At 40.4% G+C, this 20,236-nt stretch overlaps 1 protein-coding gene across 2 annotated transcripts in view; it reads left to right on the top strand.

The window, feature by feature from the left end:
* CLSTN2 (calsyntenin 2) overlaps positions 1-17,878 on the top strand; it is a 353,548-nt gene extending 335,670 nt beyond the window's left edge. For both annotated transcript variants that reach the window (XM_063408692.1, XM_063408691.1), the window contains exon 18: positions 17,137-17,878. In XM_063408692.1, coding sequence (XP_063264762.1) covers positions 17,137-17,149 — 13 coding nt within the window. In that variant the 3' untranslated portion in view covers positions 17,150-17,878. The remainder of the gene's footprint in view (positions 1-17,136) is intronic.
* Positions 17,879-20,236: the final 2,358 nt, after the last annotated feature.

Raw genomic sequence — 20,236 nt, 5'->3', positions numbered from 1 at the left:
TCAGTTTTCTGTAGCATGTTTGTCTCAAAGTATTTATGCATTGTGCTTCACTGATACTGTTGTTAAGATGTCCTGTGGCTCATAAAAAGGGGTTTTCTTATCCAGTAACAGGCTTCTGTTTACGTGGGCAGCGATTCATGGGCACTGTCATTAGGAAGTGAATTGAAATCTTTGGAGTGCATCACAACTGGGCTTTGCCAGTTTTTGCTACTTGGGTCAGATTCTGTGTCCAGCTGAAATTTCTATTACACTATCTAGATTTCATAGCTGCTATTAATACTAGTTGTGTTTCATTAAGCATGAATTCAAAGTGAACTGGGCTCTGAAGTTCATTAAAGTGATGAAGGACAAACAGAACAAATATTTTTATTCCTAGAAGTGTCAGCAAGACAGAGAAGAACATTTGTTTCCACTGTATATCCACCTCAGAAACAGGTGTCTCTTTTAGAATGATAATTCCCTCATAGATTTTATTTTTTCCCTTTAAATAAAACTTATCTTGCTTCAGGCTTAGACAAAAGGTGGATGAATACTGCTCTGAAATATACTTTTCTTCTCAGACTCAATTTTTTTTACAAGTCCATTGCTGCTCATAGGTAAAACCTTACAAGAGGAAGGCCTTGTAAAATCATGGCTTAGACCTGTTACTTTGGCCAAGTAGAAAAGGACTATGGGAAAGTGACTCAGCTGAATTAGAGTAGAAAAACAAGTTGTATAACCATAGTGTGTTCACATCATGGTGTATGGTTATGGGGAATGAGAGTATAATGGAACTGATGAAGAAGCCTGGTACCTGGTATCTTAGGCCTGATTGAGCAGAAACCTTGGGAGAGACAGATGAAGGCTCCCTGGGGTAGAAGTGACCAAGAAACATGTTGTGAAACTTTGTAATGATTACCAAGTAACTGATGTAATGAGAAATGTATAACCAATGGGAATTTTTTTTTCAAAAATAGAACCGTATATAAGTGCCATACAAGAAAAACCTATATAAACACCTTGTATACTCAATAAATTTGGCTTCTGATCAGAACTTGGAATGTCCCCATCTCTCAGTCACTGATATACGGTGATTGGTTGAATTATGTTTGTTATGGTTTAAAACTATGTAACTAATAAGGGCCTAGCTGCTTTAAAAGGCCTGGTTTTTACAATAAAGCAGCTCTCCTTTGTACCTGCCTGGGGATTCTGCGTCGCTATGGAGCATAACTCATAGTCCATATCATGCAACTTGCTGGTTAAAAGAAGTCTTTCCAACCTGCCCTACACTGCCAGATGCAGCTGAGGTGTCTTCACTACAGCAGGGCAGCGTTTCCCACTGCCAAGTGCTCCATGCTCTCCTGCAGTCTGTGAGGATTCCCGATGTCAGGCACACATCCCAGAAGAGCTGTGTCCTGCCATTAGCCCCCACTGTAAGCAGCTGTGCTGCCACATTCCCTGGCCATACAGATGCACGGACATGGGGCAGTGCAGCTGCATGCTGGCCTGGCCTGCTCCCTCAAGGACAATGCAGGTGGCACATCCTCTCACAAACAGCTCACTAAGAAAGCTACAAGTTGACAAGCAAAAGTTACAGATGGGGAGGCAGTTCTAGTTCATCAGGTCCTTGATAGTGATTGCTTTTGTACAGCAAAGAGAAGGTTTGTCTGGAACTGAGAGCAACTGTGTGCTTGTCACAGGGATAAGGTTCACAGAAAGACCCAGGACAAAGTGTGAGCCTTGATTTTGGCTTTACATCTCCCTTTATTCCAAAGGAAAACCAAATGGGGTCAGATCTAGGTCTCTATAAGGGTATGAGATATGCTCAAAAGGTGCCACTCTTTGGAAGTTACCACAGAACAGCTCCTTGCCTTGGAGGGATTAGGTTCTGAGCTCACATGTCCAGCAGGACGAGGGGCACACTTACCCCCAGCATTACCCTGGTTCCATAAGAGCATATAAAGAAGGAGGTTTTAGTGAAAGGGTGGCACTTTACAGAATGACAGAGATCTGAGGCAAAAGCAGTTTGAATACTGAGGGAGAGGAGGAACAGGGAGAAGCTGGGTGAAAGGAGATTATGCAAGCAGGGTCTGTGAGGCCAGTGGCAAGGAGTGGATGTGTAACTAGAGTAATTAGTGCAGTGTAGGGCTCTCATCCATGGGGCTTGATTAGCATTGGCAGGCACCAGCAATTGTTCAAGTGCATTCATTTTGTGCAACTCCTGTCTACAGGAATTGTGATTGACTTTTAAGGAGTTACAAGAGGCTAATCAAATGCCAGGTCTGCTTCCAGTTACTCAGCTTTCACAAATGTGAGAAAACTATGTCTCTGAGTTGTACCTAGCTTTGTCCTTCTTGCAAGCCATGAAAAGATTTATTTTCTACTTTAATAGAATACTTACAGCATTCCTACTTTATTGTGTCTATAAAGAGGTTGTTGGCCCTTAATGGCTCAAAGCCCTGACTCACTCTGGGGGTATTTTGCTTCCAAATAGCTCCATTGTTGTGTACCAGATCCAAACACCTGAGGCTAATTTTGCCTTTCTGCACACATTTGTTATGATCATGACTGCATAAATTCTTCGTTTCTCATTAGACAAATGCCACCTGTATTTCCAGTCATGCTCCTTGGCTACATAAGTACTTCAAGAAGAGGCAGCCTATTCTGCCCGTTGTATTGCAGCAAGGCAGGTAGTCCACAAATATTTCAAGTTTCAGTTGTTTGAGTCTTGGAATGATAGTATTTTATTCATCCCAGAAGCTCCTCATTCTATTAAGCCTTCCATTCATCTACTCCTTTCTAGAGACCTCCAATGTTAAATTTGCAGTTACCTAGGCTTTCCAAATAAGTAATCTGAAACAGAACATGACTATAAAGGTTGCTCAAAGTCCCAGTAATTCTGTGGCAAAGCCTGGTAGAAGTCCCCTAATACTGTATGTTATCCAAATGAGGTTATAGCAAGAACAGATTTTACAAGAAACATGGAAATTACTGTTAACAGACAGCAGCTAGAACTCATAAGCTGCAAACATTAGGAGATCTATAGAATTAAATAGAATCAGCTGGGAAAATATGCAGGAACTGATGAGACGAGAGACCCTGCCCTCTTAAAAGACAGCTTGCCTCAGGAAAGCTCCCTTTCTCCTCCCCAGGGAGCTACTAGCACTTAAACAACTGCTTCCAACTGCTGAATTTCCAGATAGGAGCTTCTAACCTTCAGAAAAAAAAAAATCTAATCCTTTTACCCTATAAAACCTCTTTTTCATGAGGAGCATGGAATCATTAGACATAGCACAGGGACATTTTTCTGTATAGTTTAAAGCCAAAGTATTTTCTAAAATGTAGCTATTCATCTTCCTGGGTCTGGCCTCCACTCTACTCTCTGATGCCATAGGTGCCATTAGTTATCAGCCAAGTCCATGCTGCCCACGTGTGATGGCCCATGGGAATCAACCCAGGACTCAGCTCCCTGGCTGAGTCTCCATAGCACAGCAGGGTGGAGAGCTGGAGAAACAAACCAAGTTACCTCCACAACACTCCCCTCACAAGACTTATTAATCTCTCTTTATTACTTATTATCTCTCTTACTTGTACGTAGATGTGAACTGCACTGGGCAAAATTCTGATAAAAGAGCAGACAGAGAACACTGGTTAAAACAGAAAAGGACAACTACAAACAACTTTTGGGATATTCTAGATAGTCTTAGCAATTGAAGAAAAATTGTAACCTGTCGCCATTGTGACAGGAAACTCTTTGGGTATGTTATAGTAAATGGGATTTTTCAAGGGTAGACATAAAGGGGTTTCTGAAGGAATCAAAATATGGCTATTCTACCTCAAGGTTTGGTGAGCCTCTGTAAAAATACTCAACCCTCAAAAGTATCACAAAAAAAAAAAAAAAAAAGAGTAATTGTCCTAAAGAATATGATCATACTGATAAAAACAATTAATTCCTGTGGGAAATTCTTGCAGATTTTTAAAACCAGCCCCTGAGATTTGCTACCAGAGGTATAATTATTCATGATCTTCTGAAGGTTGAGTAAAAAAAAAAAACCTACAAAAAACCAGTTGTTCTTTATTACGTACAGTATCTCTTTGAAACAAATTCAATAGAATCCTCTTGGACTTATTCCTAATTGGTTTCATAGGATGCTCCCAAAAGGGAAACATTTTTGAACAGAATTCCACTGGGATCTTTTCATCATCTTTGCATAATTCTGATCATATATCATTACTGAAAGCCTGTTAAGTTTCTAGCCCCAAGTTTGATGTAAAGCATTTTTCTTCTGACATTTCTTATGTCAAGCCTCAGATGCAGAAAAGACCACAGGCAGCTTGTGGGCACATTATGTATGGTATTTGATAAGCTACATGTGCTTGGATAAGAGAATATTTAACAAACTACCTGCGATTTATAAGTGAAAGAATGAAATCATGAGAGAGACACATTTACAGGCAAAGCATATTCATCAGTTCTCTCATTGCTTTCACAGCTCATACTCATATTTATTATGCATTACTTCTTGGAGCTACTTATTTTGAGAGTAAAAATTGCACCTTGCAGACAGCTTCACTGTATTACTCAGTACCAAGATCATATTTTTCCTTCCTACTTATCTCTGAAATGAAAATGAAATAATTATCTTTTTGTTGTTGTTGTGTGTTGGTTTGTTTGTGGGGGGTTTTTTTTTGGTTTTTTTTTGTTTTTTTTTTTTTTTTTTGTATTTTTGTGGGGTTTTTTGTGGGGTTTTTTGTATTTTTTTTTTATTTTTCCCTGCCAACCAAACATTAAGATTTGTCAGTAGTTTTCTGACGACACTGTAGCTAATCCACAGTATTTAATTCACATGACAGACGGTCTCAGTTAAGAGATCCCTGAAGCTTGGTATGGGTCCATAAAAGGACAAGATTCTCCTAAAAGGGCTCTAAAGTTCTGGATCTAAACAAAATGTCCAGATATCCCAGGTGCCAGCTGGAATATTTCCTGGTAATAAGTCTTGGTACAGAGGCATGTTAAGAAACAGAGGTCAATAACACAGCTGGTTGGCGGAGATCTAGTCAAAACTGCAAATATAAATTCAAAAGGTATCAAATTCCTCTTGCTTTCTTTAAGGTTCTAAAGCCTTCATAAACATGGTGATTAATACTCAGCTGTTAAAGTATTTTCTTAGGGCTAAGCCAGTGATCCAAAGTGACAGAACAAGCAGTAAATTGTCACTTCTTATCTGCAGAATAAAATAATCAGATTGCTAGAGATAAAAACGTGCACATGGACATAGAAATGTGTCTTATAGAACATGAGGACTTTTTAAAGTAATGATGACTGAATTGCCTGTTTAGACCCTAATGCTGAGATTAATATTTGCTTCAGATTGTGAAGAGAAGGAGTAAACAAATGAACAAAAACAGAAAATCAAGAATATCCCTTCAGGGATGTTCTCATGGAGAGCTGGCAATTATTCTGTCCTCAAACTGATCAAAAATGGAAATGCAATGCAGAACAACTGGAACCAGTGGACAAAGTGGCTTGATCAGGAATAGTCTTTCAATCCAAATGGCACCACTTGACATGATGGTGTCACCAACAGAGCTAAAAAACTGAAAGAGCAGACATTCAAACAAAAGATCCTCCTCAGTAATGGGAACTTTACAGAGGTTCAAGCACATTAACGTGAAGACACACTAATGTGAGAGCCTCTGTCTTTAGCTGCCAATACAAAATCAGTACAAAGGGCAGAGAATCAGGACCGGTAAATCCAGACCAGGTTTGAAATTACCACTTCCCATGTAGTGTACTAAAACTGCAGGTCATGTGTGCATGACATCCCCCAGAAAAATCTAACCTAGTTAGTCTTTCTTAATTCTGGATGAAGAGCATAAGAAAAATCCTGCTTGCAACTTACCATGTTGTTTAAGGCACAATTAAAAAACAAAAAGAATTAATGTATTACAAGATCACTCAGTGTAAAGTGCAGAGAAGCACACATGATCATCCTTATTCTGTATTTGATCTTCATTTTTCTAATCCCTAAGGCACTTCTAAAAGATTTTCTAATAGGGAGAGTTTTGTTCTCTGGGGTAAAAGTTTTCAATTGCTGTGATTTTTCTCTCACTACCTGAAGGATAATTATCTTCTCCAACCACTGATACATCATGTGCTTTGAATATTTCACTTCTTTGACCAAGGAGTTCAATTTAATAGAAAAAGTTTAATCCTCCCTTCCAAGGAGTTTCAAGAATGTTTTAATTTCATTTGTCTAGAAGGTGATCAAGTCTAGCACTTTTATAGAATCTGCTTTCAGTAGCTGTCACAAAGATCAGCCTGTGCAGGCTGGCAGGAACAACACAAAACTGTGGCAAGCAAAAAGAAAACATCCATCAAGAGCCATTAAGCAAAAAATATTATGTCCAGTTCAAGAATTTCTACATTTGCACATTTATGCAGAGTGGAGGAATATTCAGATGAACTGGTACCTTTGCATTGTTCCCATTCTCTTTCTTAGGGCTACAGTGCTGCCCAGTGTCCGAGGCTGACAACACCCAGCACAAGACCAGGCTCCAGCTCTCACCATAACTCTGTGTGAGCTTACAAGGGCTCGTTTCAACACTCATTTCTCACGAACTTCAGCAGTGTCAGTAAGCATTTAGCTCATGAAGGAAAGAAGGTTGCTGGAATCACCACCTCACCCTCAGAGCTCAGAGGGAGTTTAGCCTTCCTTTGTCCCCCAGCCACAGCTTCACCCACAAGTGTCTGTTTTGCCCACAGATGTCTGCTGCAGCCTGAAGCCTGCCTAGCACCCACAGGGGCTGCTTTATTGCTGTGGATTGGGTAATTCTAACCCAGTGCTTCTTTCACTGCTGCAGCTAAACAGACAAGAGAAAGACACTCTGCAAAGTCTCACTTTATATTGTCCAGGTAAACACCCCAGCTAAACTAATGAAGCAGGGCATTGGGATCTGGAGTCCCAGGATGCTGTTCTGGATTTTTCTTTTCTCCTTTTCATTCTCCCTATATTTTTGTGCCATCTAAGTTACATATGTTCTGTGCTTGATTCAAATCAGCCAAACCTTTCTTGGTTTCATCAATCTTTACAAATTTGGCAAGTAAAAGGCTTGTCTGTTGACTTTAATGAACACAAACAGGTCTTTAAAGATGAGGAAGAATGAAAATTCACTGTATAGTAAGAAGGTTAATAAAATATTACAATTATAACTACATCTTAGTACCTGAACTGCTTGAAAATCCATGTTCGTTTTGTACTCATTCATTTTGTTTTCTCCTGAGCTACAGTCTGTTTTACTGCAGTATTTCTAACTGGTTTTGAAAACTTCCAGCCTAAGGCAGTCAGTCAGTCTGTGCAGGAACTCCATGTACAAGGAGTCTTGATCATCTCTTGGTGACATGTAGTCTAATTAGGAAATCAGGTAAGGGTGGGCAAGGCAGCAGCAGCAAAACCCATTAAAAGCAACCAGGACTTAATTAATTTTCTTGGGAAAATAAAAATTAACTTTATTATTATTTTTTCTTTTTCACAAAGAGTCTGCTTTATCAGAAGTCTTGTTCCCTGAACCATTAATAATTAAACTTATGGTTTCAACCAGCTCTCAGATGAGAGTTACCTGCTTAATTTCATCCTGGCTAAGAGAAAACTCCCCAGCAATTTTGTACTTCCTTGACTTTCAGCTATGTAACTGTTTTAAAATCAGGAAATTTGTAATCTAATTGTGGAATAGCATGTTGTTAGGATTATTACTGCTAACAAAATTAATTTGTTATGCACTAAGACTATCATATTTTATTTTAGAAATTAAATTTCTCATTCTCCTTTTGTATTCAAAATAGAATTTCCCTGAAGTCAAACAGAATGAAATGTCAGTGGTATCAACAATCACAAAACACAAAGTTTAGACTTGCATATGCATAGATTTGCTCTAGAAATGCTTTCATCCTATGAAGCAAAAGTGCATTCTCAAAGAAAAACACAAGGAAAAAAAGCTTTAGCATCGAGATTAAAAGCGCTTAAAAGAGCACAGTAGTGAAGGAGAAGGGCAGAACTCTAAGCCCAGAAGACAAAAATCATGGTGCAAACAGATTCAAGGGAATTGAGATTACTGAAAGGTAGTGCTTATGTTCAGTAAAATAGGCTGTGTGGACTCTGTAGACTCCTTTTGCACTTTATTCCCTAAGGCTTAGTGAGAACATGCTTGTGTGTTTTCTTGCATGGCTGCTTTGGATGACCAATGACCTCTCAGGAAGGTTTTAGCTAGGGCTGAATAACTGCTCTCGATATTTTGTGTCATGTTGACATAAATGAAGAACATCCTCTACTAGAAAATGAGAAATGTAATTCCATGGAAGTGTATTTTAAAAAAGCTGTCAAAGCAAGTTAGCTCAGTAGTGAATCCATCTCCAGACATCACGGTCCTAATTTTTGTATATACTCAAGAACAAAAATTCAACAACATAAATTAACACAGATTAACTATAATCAGTATTTCTCAACCCAGAACCTCTTGCAATAACACAAGGAAGTTTAGCAAAAGCTGTATTGTAATGGATGGCTGAACAAGATCCATATTAAAACCAGAAAATACTGGTTATACCTGTATCCAAGAGTAAACTTTATATAAGATGAGAATCTGCAGAGTATATGGGACAGATAAGAACAGAAACAGAAAAGTCCTTCTCTACAAAGCAGCGTTTTAACCCCACTTCTCTTTGCTTGGGCCTGGGAAAGCCGTGTGGTGCAGCCAGGGACACAAGCCTATTTCAAAACTATTAGAATTGTTATTTGTGATTAATCAGACTCCTGAGAAGGTGTGAGGGATGCCTGTTTGTGGATTCACACGCTCCTTTGAGCAAGGATCTGGCTAACATCCTTCTACCCTGGAGCACAGGCAGAGCTGGATCCTCTCAAGCTGTGCCTTGTTGAGTACTGAAGAGGACCAGGCTGTCCTCCTCAATGCCAGAAGTTTTGAGCACTTCAGTCTGAAGAAAGAGGATGAGAACTTGCACAAGCAGGAAGTGTTGAATGTCAACAGAGGTATCAGGTGAAGCAGATAAGAAGACAGGACATGGTGCAAAGCTGGAATGATAATATAATGGGGAAATTCAGAAGTCACATGTCCAACAGGGAAATGCAGAAGTCACATGTCCTGCAGCTGTCCTCAGCTGGCTTAAATGCTTGTGCATCCTTGGAACTGGGCAGCTAGCAGCCCTCACGGAGAGGGAGCAGAGCTTCTGGAACAGATACCCCTCAACACTGCACTGCTGTGCTCTGTGTCTGTACCATGCCTGAAAGCTGGAGGAACAACAGGTCAACAGACACCTGTAAAGAGTAAGGAACAAAAAAAAAAGCACTGAAAGAAGTAGATTTGGTCAGCTCAACCAGCAGAAGAAATGCTGCATTTCTTTATCTTCTCCAAGTCCTGAGCTTCTAAAAAGCAAAGACAATGTTCTGCTGATTTATTTCCCCAGAGACAGGGAGCTAAAATTGTCAGAGAGAAAAGGAAATAAAAGTTATGCCTGCATATGACAACTATGGCTGGAAAAAGCAATAACAAAGAAATGAATGTTTCTTGTATATAGTTGTTCAATTCAATTAGAACACAAGATGTTTGTTTCTTGTAACGTTAAATTCTGTTCCATATAACAGACACATAAAGGTACAATAACCATGTTTGCATCAGACCAAAACCAACAATAATGTCCTATAAAATTAATTTCCATCTTCTTATGAAAACAATTCACTTTTTAATATGTCATGGCATTATTTATTTGGTATAATTTTAATAACAAATGAATTTTGAAAAAAAGGTATATATTTGAAGAAAGGGTACAATCTCATTTTTGGAATGACATTTACAAGAATAACTTCATGCAGCTCTTACATGACCCTTCTGAGTTACTATGCAGATTTTTTACCTTTTATTGCTATGATCCTGACAGGTCCCTTCCAACTCAGCACATTATATGAAAAGATAAAAAAACATGAGAGAGAATGCTCTCCCTTGGCTGAAGGGGCGAGAAAGTTTGAAAATTTGCATTGTGTGTATGTTACTCATCACATCTAATCAAGAAGCATCTCAACATTTTTGCTGACAATGGAACTCTGTTAGAGGCAGTCCCTGCCACAAGGACTAATTCAAGATCTGGAATAAAAAAACCATCATTAACCCAATCAGACAGAATTAAAGCCCAAAGGATTATAGGGCCAAACTTAGAGGAGTTCTGCACTCACAAAGCAACTCTGAATTTAGGGGTCCTAAATTTTCACTGGTAAGCCTCAACATGGCACACTCAGGCTGAGCTGTGCCAGTGGATTATGCCAGTGGATGATTGCGCCAATGGATTTTACCAATGGAGGGTTTTGCCAATGGATTGTGTCCATGGATCATGTCAGTGGATGACTGTACTGATGGATGATTGTGCTGATGGATTGTGCCAGTGAATTGTGCCAGTGGATTGTGTCAATGGATAATTGTATTGATGGAGGATTGTGCTGATGGATTGTGCCCATGGATTGTGTCAGTGGATAACTGTACTGATGAAGGATTGTGCTGATGGATTGTGCCAGTGGATTGTGTTAATGGATCGTTGTACTGATGGACGATTGTGCTGATGAATTGTGCCAGTGGATTGTGTCAATGGATAATTGTACTGATGGACGATTGTGCCCGTGGATTGTGCCCGTGGATTGTGTCAATGGATGATTGTACTGATGGAGGATTGTGCTGATGAATTGTGCCAGTGGATTGTGCCCATGGATTGTGTCAATGGATGATTGTACTGATGGAGGATTGTGCTGATGAATTGTGCCAGTGGATTGTGCCCATGGATTGTGTCAATGGATGATTGTACTGATGGACGATTGTGCTGGTGGATTGTGCTCGTGGATAGTGATGATGGATTGTGCCGTGTGGCTGCAGGTGCTGCACCTGTCTGTGTGTGAGAAGGTGGCAGTGAACACAGGCAGGCAGAAGGCATTGGCAGGCACAGACTGTGAAGAACAGGGTTTTCTATGTAACTGCTGCCATACACCAGAACTGTCCCTGTCTTACATCTCAGTATCCTGACACTGCTGCCCATACTGGCTCAGTTTCATTACCCAGTCATTCCTCCATTTCACTCTGGATGTGTATCTTCTGCAAACTACAGGTTTTCAGAAGCCCCAGAGGCATTATGTGCAGCTTCCTTTCTCAGCTGCAAAACCAGATATGTCAAAATAAAGAAATTGTTAAACCACAGAGGAATAAATTGCTCCTCCCCACTTCTGCAGTAGAAGACTTAGAATTATTGCATGTATAATACAACTCAGTAAAGTTTAACGAGTTTCTGAAAAAATAATCTTGCTTTATTATCCCAAATTTGTAGTCTAGACCAATATATCAGTGATTTAATAACAGCACACACAGCTTCACTAACACTTTTATGGACAGTTCAATGAGAAAAGGAGACAGAACTTATTTCTAAGATCCATTTTAGTATATTTCTTCTGACTTTATGACATGAAGACAAAAAGTGTACATGTAAGCTTAACAAGAAATGGACAGAAGATAGTTGACACGATTTTCTTCACTGCCAATGAAAAAATACATGGAAATATTGCCTCTGCAACTACATTTGGATTCTGGATTCTAGATGAGAAATTGTTGATCTGCTTATGTGATACCAAAATTGTTGCCTATAAGCAGGCATATCCCAGAAGCTCTCCGCCCTTTAAGTTTCCCATTTGTTCTTGCAGAGGCCAAAAGACCTTGGTAATTTGAATTTTGACTTAATTTCATGCAGTATGTGCAACTTCTCACAACTTGAGCAAACAGCAGAACATCGTGGTGCAGACACAAAATTTTCTATCTAAATAACAAATAAAATATCCATTATTCATGCATAACCCGGCACTGAAGGTACTGCACCAGTATGGAAATCAAATTTGTGGGTTTTGGGCCTGAACATCCCTTGTGAGCTGTATTTTAACTGGAGTTGCATAAAACCTGGCAGTATTGATTCCCAAGGGCATGAGCAAGTATTTAATTTGGTTCAGATTCAGACATTGTCTTATACAATGCAGGATTTGTTGCAATTTCTTTTGAAGGAGTTGACATTATATTTTGAAGATGTCTGCCTGTGTCCTCTGTAATTTGCAATTTTTAATACTAGCGACAATTAATGAGATTGGTGTACATATCTTGATTTTTTTTCAACAGGAGCCCACCCTCTTGATACCTGCAGAAAAAAATGTAAAAAACCCTCCTTCATATCTCTGAGAGTTGTTTTCTACTACAGAGCAAAAACCCAGACTGGAGATAATAGATAACAACAAAGCCAAAATTTCAGGGCTATGTAGAAAATTTCTGACTACATGTCAAGATTGAGGCTCAATGAAGCCTTTTTCATTTTACAGACTGAGAACCAGAGGGACAGAAGCTGACACCACGACATCAGGAGTAGGATAAGAACACAGACCTTCCTTCTCTCAAACAAGAACAATGTAGGACAATAGCAAGCACATCTTGTACATGTCCTCAGATGTGTATTTCCACAGCAGACAAGCCTGTATGAGAAATTCACAAAAATCCAAATATAACAGGGATGCAAAAGAAATTCTGACCCAAATTTATCCCATCATCGAGTTATTCATCTGTTCAGTTACACCACCACTGATATGGTATATCCTCACCTTGGAACTCCTGAGACAAAGAATGTTCTGAGTGTAACCGAGTAATAACTAAGTGATTCACAGAGACACCTCTGAGAGCTGCTCCTGAGCAGTCCTTGCCAAGCACACAGCCCATTTCCTCGGTTCTTTCAGACTGACACAGCACTCATCAAATAGCCGCTGAAACCCATTACTGACTTTGGATATTCCAGCTAATTTGAAGATGCACATAAAAACCTATCAGTGAGGACTTCATGTATGGTGCTATGACTCCTTTGGAGTTACCTTAGAGATAGACCAACAACCTAATTATACTCCTCCACTATGAACAAATGAAAAGGTCTCAAAAACATCCAAGTTAAAATTTAGCAGCAAATTTTAATTGAGATGAATATAATTAAATAAAAAGGATACATTCAAATAAAAATGTATTGCATTCTTTATAAAAGTAATTTAACAGTGAATGGACCCGGTATCAATAAAGCATGGGCAAAGGGCTGGCTGGCTGGGCCAGGGTACATGTGCAGGGTTCAGGACCCTACCCCATGTACGAATCAAAGCCTATTTCATCTATACTTTTATACTGTAGCCAACACACCATCTCTTCCCATCTTCAGTTGTCTCCTCCTAGTTTCGATTCTTGAAATCTGCGTCACCTTCTTCATCGCGCATGCTCCAGTTGTTATTTGAGGGTCTTCTGACTCCTTTTGGTGGTCGCTGGGATGAAGGCTACTCCTCTTCCTTGTATGTCCTTTGTTCGACCTTGCAATTTATACATATGTGCCAAGCTAGTGTTATACAACTAAATAGTTAAGTTCTATTAGATATAGCCAAAAAGTAACATCTGGCCTTATCTTAGTTGTCCTGGACTCATCTCAATCTCTTTTTAGCATCTTCAAGGACACTACTCCCTAACTGTCCTTGGTCTCATGTCCTGTTTTCTCATGGTATTTTGCCAAGGAAAAAGGGCGGGGGGGGGGGGGGGGGGTCTTCTACCACTACGCCTTTATCTGAAGTTAGTTTTACTAATTCTGCTAATATTGATTAAATATAAAGTTACAATACTAACCTCTTGATATTAAGTGATATTGAGTATATATATTGTTACAATTTAGCACAAACCATGCTCATTCATTACAACATTATGCACTTCTTCACTGCAAAACATGAATAGAATATGACTGATGGAAAGATCTCTTCAGACAAATTATTTTTTTCTCATTTTTTCCTTTTTCTTTTTTTTGTTTTACCTATCTTTGAAGTTATGCTGCTGGAAGTCTAAAATGTGAAGCAAATATTACTTAGGGGTTCCTGTACTGTGTGTACTGTGCACAGAATGAAACCCTACAAGAAGGTTTGTAATTTTAAAGTTCTGCTTAGCGTAATAGGATTGCTCTTATCATAGTCTTGAGTAAAAGGAACAAGGAACTCTGTTGTGGTTAGTTAGAAAAAGTCACTATAGAGAAATAAAAGACCAAATTACTTTAACCCAGGTTTCCACATGATTTGGACTACAAAATTTTCCAGCATAGATAAGAACACACCAGAATCACATCAGCACACAAATTTTAGTAAAATGAAAGTTGGGCCATTTTTACAGCTTTGATGGATTGAACACTGTTACATAACATTGAGTTTAACAGTCAAGCCTTTTCTTTCATTTTGATTTCCTGATACAATTTGAGCTGTAAATCAGAATGCACATGGATACAAAGCAAAAGTAGCTCACTGGCTTTGTGACTTGTTTTTTCCTCTGTGGAACTACTCCAGAGCTTTGACTGTGTATATACTTTAGTGAATCAGGACAAAAATGAAGTCTGTATGAAGTCTCAGAAAGCAAATATATGGAAGGAGAATATCTGGTGAGTACACTAACCTTAAGATAGTTTTTCATTAGGATCTGAGTAGATACTAAGCTAAGTCTTGATTTTTTCCCTAAGCTTACCCTTTCAGAATTTCCCCTCAGCTAAGAGGAATTCCATTCAGAAACTGCAAACAAAAGAGAGTGATAGAACAGTGAGAGCACTGCCTGATTTTTACTGGTTGAAGGCAATATCTTATCCTTGTAGCCAAAGTCAAGGTACCTGTGCTGCTGTGCACCTGCTGAATCCTTTTTCTCATCAACTTGCAACCTAGAATATGACTCCAAAGAATGATACCTCCTATGATATCAAAGGTAGCAAGTGGGGAAAAATGCCTTGTTTGATCACATGGCCAAGAAATACCCAAGGGACATCCTGATGAGCCAACGTTACAGTCTGCTGGAATTTGATAATGGAAATGCTGCTGCCAGACACTGATAAACACCCACTGAAATGAAAGGCAAAAGCAGTTTTTTTACAGAAAGTCTTTTATATTCAGGAAAAGGGATCATCAATAGCTTTGATTCTTTTCCTTTAATAATTGATATATTTAAGATCTGTACTTCTGCCTGCATTTTTAATTCCAGACAGTAACTTCTTTCATGTGTCTCAAAGGACAAAAAGCCAGATGCAGGTTCTGTGAATTAGAAAAACCATTTTCTTTTTTGAAATTTCTGGCTTATATCACTGGAGGTTTTTACACTAATAGAACTGAGACCAGGTTTCAGTCTTTAAAATGCTCTTTCTTGGCATCATATAGTGCTCATCTACTATCAGGATTTAAGCCAGTTGCTGTTATCTAGTGAGTTACAAAACCTGCACATTATTTGTACTATCAGAGAGCCAGGCAGCCACCAGCATAGAACCCTGATGATGCTCTTAGCACGGAGGAGATGGGAACAGAACCTGCAGCCAAGGTCTGTACACCACACTATCCCTAACTTGCTCTGGGATGCAAAGATGGTCAGTTCATCCTGCTGGACTGAGGTATTGTTTGTTTGAGTTGTCTCCTCAAATGGCAAGAACCATTTGACTTCTGCTCCCTGCATCCACAGGAGCCCCTGCTGCACAGGGGGCTTCAAAACAGCCTGCAGTAACACCAAATGTCCAAGACATCACCCCCTACTAAAAAGGAAACCCATTAATTTCTCACTTGTTCACTTTTAGTAAATACATTTCTCCCCTGTCCTTAACAATAGAGGTGTTTAAAAGCACTAAACAATCCAACACAAACATACCATTTCAGTATCTGCCTGCTTTGGATTGAGGAGACATCAGTGCATGTGATCAGTCATTACACATCTCTCTGAGTTCTCTGTTCAGTGTACTTCTTGTCATTTCATGCATTGAAGCAATCAGAAATTACAATTTTTTTTTCCCAGGTGAAATCTCTCACTGTCGCTGATGACAGAAACAGGAATGCAATAAGAATACACTGACTTCATGCAGCAACAGCCAAATTTTATTATTGGGAGCCCCCTTAATTAGGGGGTTCAAATTTCTCACGTTTACAAACATGATTGGTCAAGGGTTTTAACTCTGCCTAGCTCACTGGCCAATGATATGGGTGCATTCCTGGTTCAAAGGGATTGGCTGAGGTCCTCTGTTTGCATTTAAATCTGACCTATCAGTGACATGCCAGGGGATTTGTTTACTTGTATCTTCTAAAGAGTAGGCTGGTCAAGTTGGTGTTAAGCCAAATTATCTGTGCAGCTATAGACCAGCTATAGCTGTCATCATCTCACATTCCATATACAGTTGAAATCAGCAAAACAGTAAGACATACAAAGAACTTTTTTCCACCTTAGCTACAAGGAATGTTGCTATGATTTTCGGACGGCACAGGAATAACAACATGACTCTCCATGATGGTAAAAACAAGAGCAAACTTTATTCTTCTAAATTCTACCTTTATAGAGTAGTTCGGTACAAAGAATATGATTGGTTATTCAGTGTCTACACCCTTTTGTAAACATTTCTTTCCAGTACACATGTTGGAGAAACACCACCTGCAGATAGTTTCTCACTTCCCAAGGTTTATTTGAATTCCTCCTTTAGATTTCTCAGGCTAACATGAGAAAGTTGCTCGCTTGCCTTTCACACAGACACTAGCAGAGCCTGAAGCCTAAATTCAGACCAATGTCAGGCCCACAAATATACACCAGGATTTTTTTTTTTTCAGCACAACACACTACTACACTACTGTTATGCACGAATTCCCAGTGGGTATGAGGGCTCAAAAGAAGCTGCCCATGTTTGTGGCTGTGACCCTGGGAGGGGGGCAGAGCTGTGTCTCTGGAGCACCAGCCGCCGGGCAGCCACGGCCGTGCCATGCAGCCCTGACGGGCGCAGCCACTGCTGGTGGGAGCCACGGCCGGGCTCTGGGCAGAGTGGATGGGGGGAGCACTGGAACCCCCAGCGTTTCCCGGTCAGGAGGGGGCTGGGCTATCCCTGTCCTAGCCCCATAGCAAGACAGCCGAGACAGCCGCACCATCTCCCCAGAGGAAACACTGGAATTTCCCCAGAGGAAATAGCATATTAAAAGAGCTCTGAGTACTCAGAATGCAACCCCTCCTCCTCTCGATTTGTGCTGTCACCCTGCCTTTTAGAAAAACGGGTTTTTTTCTCTTTTGCAGAGAAGCCCCATAGCTGGGGTGATGCTGCTGTCCCTCGAAAGCCGCTGACCCTCCTCCCAGGCTAGGCTAGATGTAGCCCCACACCCCAGCAAGTTTGAAGACGAAGGGAAGCTGCCCCGGGACATTCTCCTACCTCATTAAAATGTGAAAAGGAGCGGCTCCTGCCTAGATTGCCCGGTCATTGTTCGCTGTAGCTACCTTTCTCAGCAGGGACACCCTCTGCTGCGACCAGGACAAATGCATATACATTTGTATATGCAAATAAAACTGACCCGATGAATCCTGGGAGGGGGTTTTTTTGAGGAACTGCACCCCAAGATGAAAAACTAGATGTATCAGAGGAGAATTAGAGGGTGCCCTGGCCAAGGAAGGAGTGGACTCACCCCCTGGCCTGGTTTGAAGATTCACCATGACCTAGGAGTCTGAATGGAATGGGAACCGGCCGGCTTAAGCAACAGAGACAAGGGGAAACCCTTGAGGTTTTTCCCTGAGAGTAAAGAGCTGACTCTGCACTCTAGTGACAGACTCCTCAGCGCTCTGCCCTCTGGCGATTGACCAGAGAGAGCTTCTAGCTGTTCCCGTGGAGACAAGGACTCGCCACCCACTGGGGACAGCTGAGTGAAGAACTGCAACAGTACTTGCTCCCTTGGATCACCACAGCAGCGTGAAGAATTCCGGTTGGACTCTGCAATCCTGCTGATGACTTTAATAAATAGCTGATCACTTTAATAAAGAGCTGACTATCAATAAAGGCATATGTCCTGTTCTTTTCACTACTGTTGTAGTTTCTGTACACTTTATAGCAATTCAGCAAATTACAAACCCAGGAATGTTCCTAATCTACCCATAGCAAATTTTTAATTTGCATGAACCTAATTGACATGGCCGGTAGATCCCCAGCTAGCTCTGACTCTGAGCTGTGCCAGGGGCTGATCCCAAATCCGACAGCCGGTTCAGGTAACAGAGCAGAACAAGGCTGTTCTTCTACAGCAAATAGGTGTTACAGTGTCTAGACTGCAGAGCAAGACTAGAGAAGACTCTTTTCTGTACGGCTTCTCAGAGACCTTTATTCCCCAAGAGGAGGGCATGAAAAAGAGCAAGGAAGAAAGCCCATGTCCACTTTTAACCCCAAGGGGTGGGGGTGTGGAACAAGCAGTGATTGGTCCCAGGACAGATGGACAAGGGATTTTCCATAACATAGGGCAGGGTCAGGGGAAAGATGGACAAGGGATTTTCCATAACATAGGGCAGGGTCAGGGGAAAGATGGACAAGGGATTTTCCATAACATAGGGCAGGGTCAGGGGAAAGATGGACAGCTGACCGAAGCTTCCAGGGACAGGGCAGGGGTAGGAGAGATAGACAAAGAGACAAAGGGGGAGACATGCCTTGACAGCACCTGACCCATTGGGCGGGGGAGAAACAAGAAAGAACCACTGAGATACAGAGCTCAAAACGGCTTAACAAAAAGCCACCACCACACCTAATGTATCATCACAGGCTTTCCATAGATCCAGATGAAACCTCCCACTTTCACTCTTACAGGTAAGAAGTTTTTATGACAGATTAATATTAATATCCTTATTTTGATCAGCACCTTGTTTAAAAAGCTACAAATCCAGATGTTCTATTAGAGTCTCTACCACACTCATGACTTTCCACATGTTTGTTGTGGCAGACATCATATAGATAGTGCCCAGTTGTCATCAGAGTTAGACTTTAAGATTGCCTTCCCTGCTGAGACTCTCTGCTGCTTTTGGTTTTCTTTTTCCCAAATTCCTTTGAAAAACTCTATTGCCTCCAGAGCTTTCCTCACTTTTGAGCACATTCCATAGGACCAGGTGGTAACCCAGGCCCTTTGCAGCAATACCCATGTAGGCCTAACAAACACACAGTCCCATCAGAGCAGAGTTTCCCCAGATTTCCTGTGTTTCAGAGTCAGTAATTTCAGCAAAGACGCACCAGGAATGTGTTTGCCTTCACCAGAGACCAGTGACCTGGCAATCAGAATATCCCACCTGCCAGCTCCATGCCCACAGTGCCCCAACTGCAGAGGATGTCATTCTTATTACATTTTACAGGCACTTTTCTCCAGTATCTGACAAACCTTCTAATTCATCATGAAATGTACATGCCAATTTGTGGTTTTGTTTGTTTTAATCTTCCTGTTGTTCTTTATGTAGCTCTTGTATCAGACTTTGATTTGAAGAGGTAATTTTTCTGAGTTTTATGAATTATCACACTCTGCTGTATCTCCAAACACATGGTGCAGAAGGAGTACTATCTTACAGATTCCAGGTGCTACCAGCAATCAACACAATGAACAGCAGCTAAGGGAAGGCATAAAATGTCTCTTTACTTTACTGCATCCAACATGTCACCACGCAGCACAGGAAGTTTTTCACCTTGTTCTCTAGGCTGTCCTGCAAATTGAGGCAAACAAAACATGGCAATTATTGCAACTACAGCTGTAGGGGTTATATGTCTTTTTTTGTCTAACTTCCTCTGAATTGGCCGCCCTGGGGATTTGAGACCTTTACACAGCCCTCTGACTGCCAAAGCAGAAAGAAAGCCCTACATGTAAATAGTAATAAATAGCTTATGGATTTTTGTGTTGAAAGTTCTTTTGACCATCATGCCAGAAGAAAACCTTTGGAACAGGTTTCCTCCAGGCACTTAAATGATAAAAAGAAGATAAAGAATAACATGGGCAAAAACAAAGGAGGACAGAAAAAAAACCCTTTACTCTTAAGCAAATCACTAGGACTTGGGTATATTTCCTGAAATCAAAGTAGCTGTGTTTCATTTCTACATTAGAAATCTCTCTTTTTCACATTTCATTATTGGCAGTGTGACAATATTCACTTGCTCTTTCCACGTACCATGAAAAAGGCTGACTGTTTGCCTTCAATAAATCATGCCCACTGACAAGGCTGATGCTGATTGTCACCTGTGATCCAACAGTTCACTATCACAGGACTATTGTCCTCTTATTCCTTCTCTGAAATGTACTAATAAAATTACAGGACAGATCAAAAATTAAACAAAAGGCTTACTGTCCTCTAGTAATATTTTGTCTAATAAATAATAGAACCTTATTTT

This window comes from Prinia subflava, chromosome 11 (genome assembly GCF_021018805.1).
Source record: "Prinia subflava isolate CZ2003 ecotype Zambia chromosome 11, Cam_Psub_1.2, whole genome shotgun sequence".
NCBI classification, from domain to species: Eukaryota; Metazoa; Chordata; class Aves; order Passeriformes; family Cisticolidae; genus Prinia; species Prinia subflava.
The sequence above is the reverse complement of the archived record's forward strand: the minus strand, read 5'-3'. Positions and strand labels throughout refer to the sequence as shown.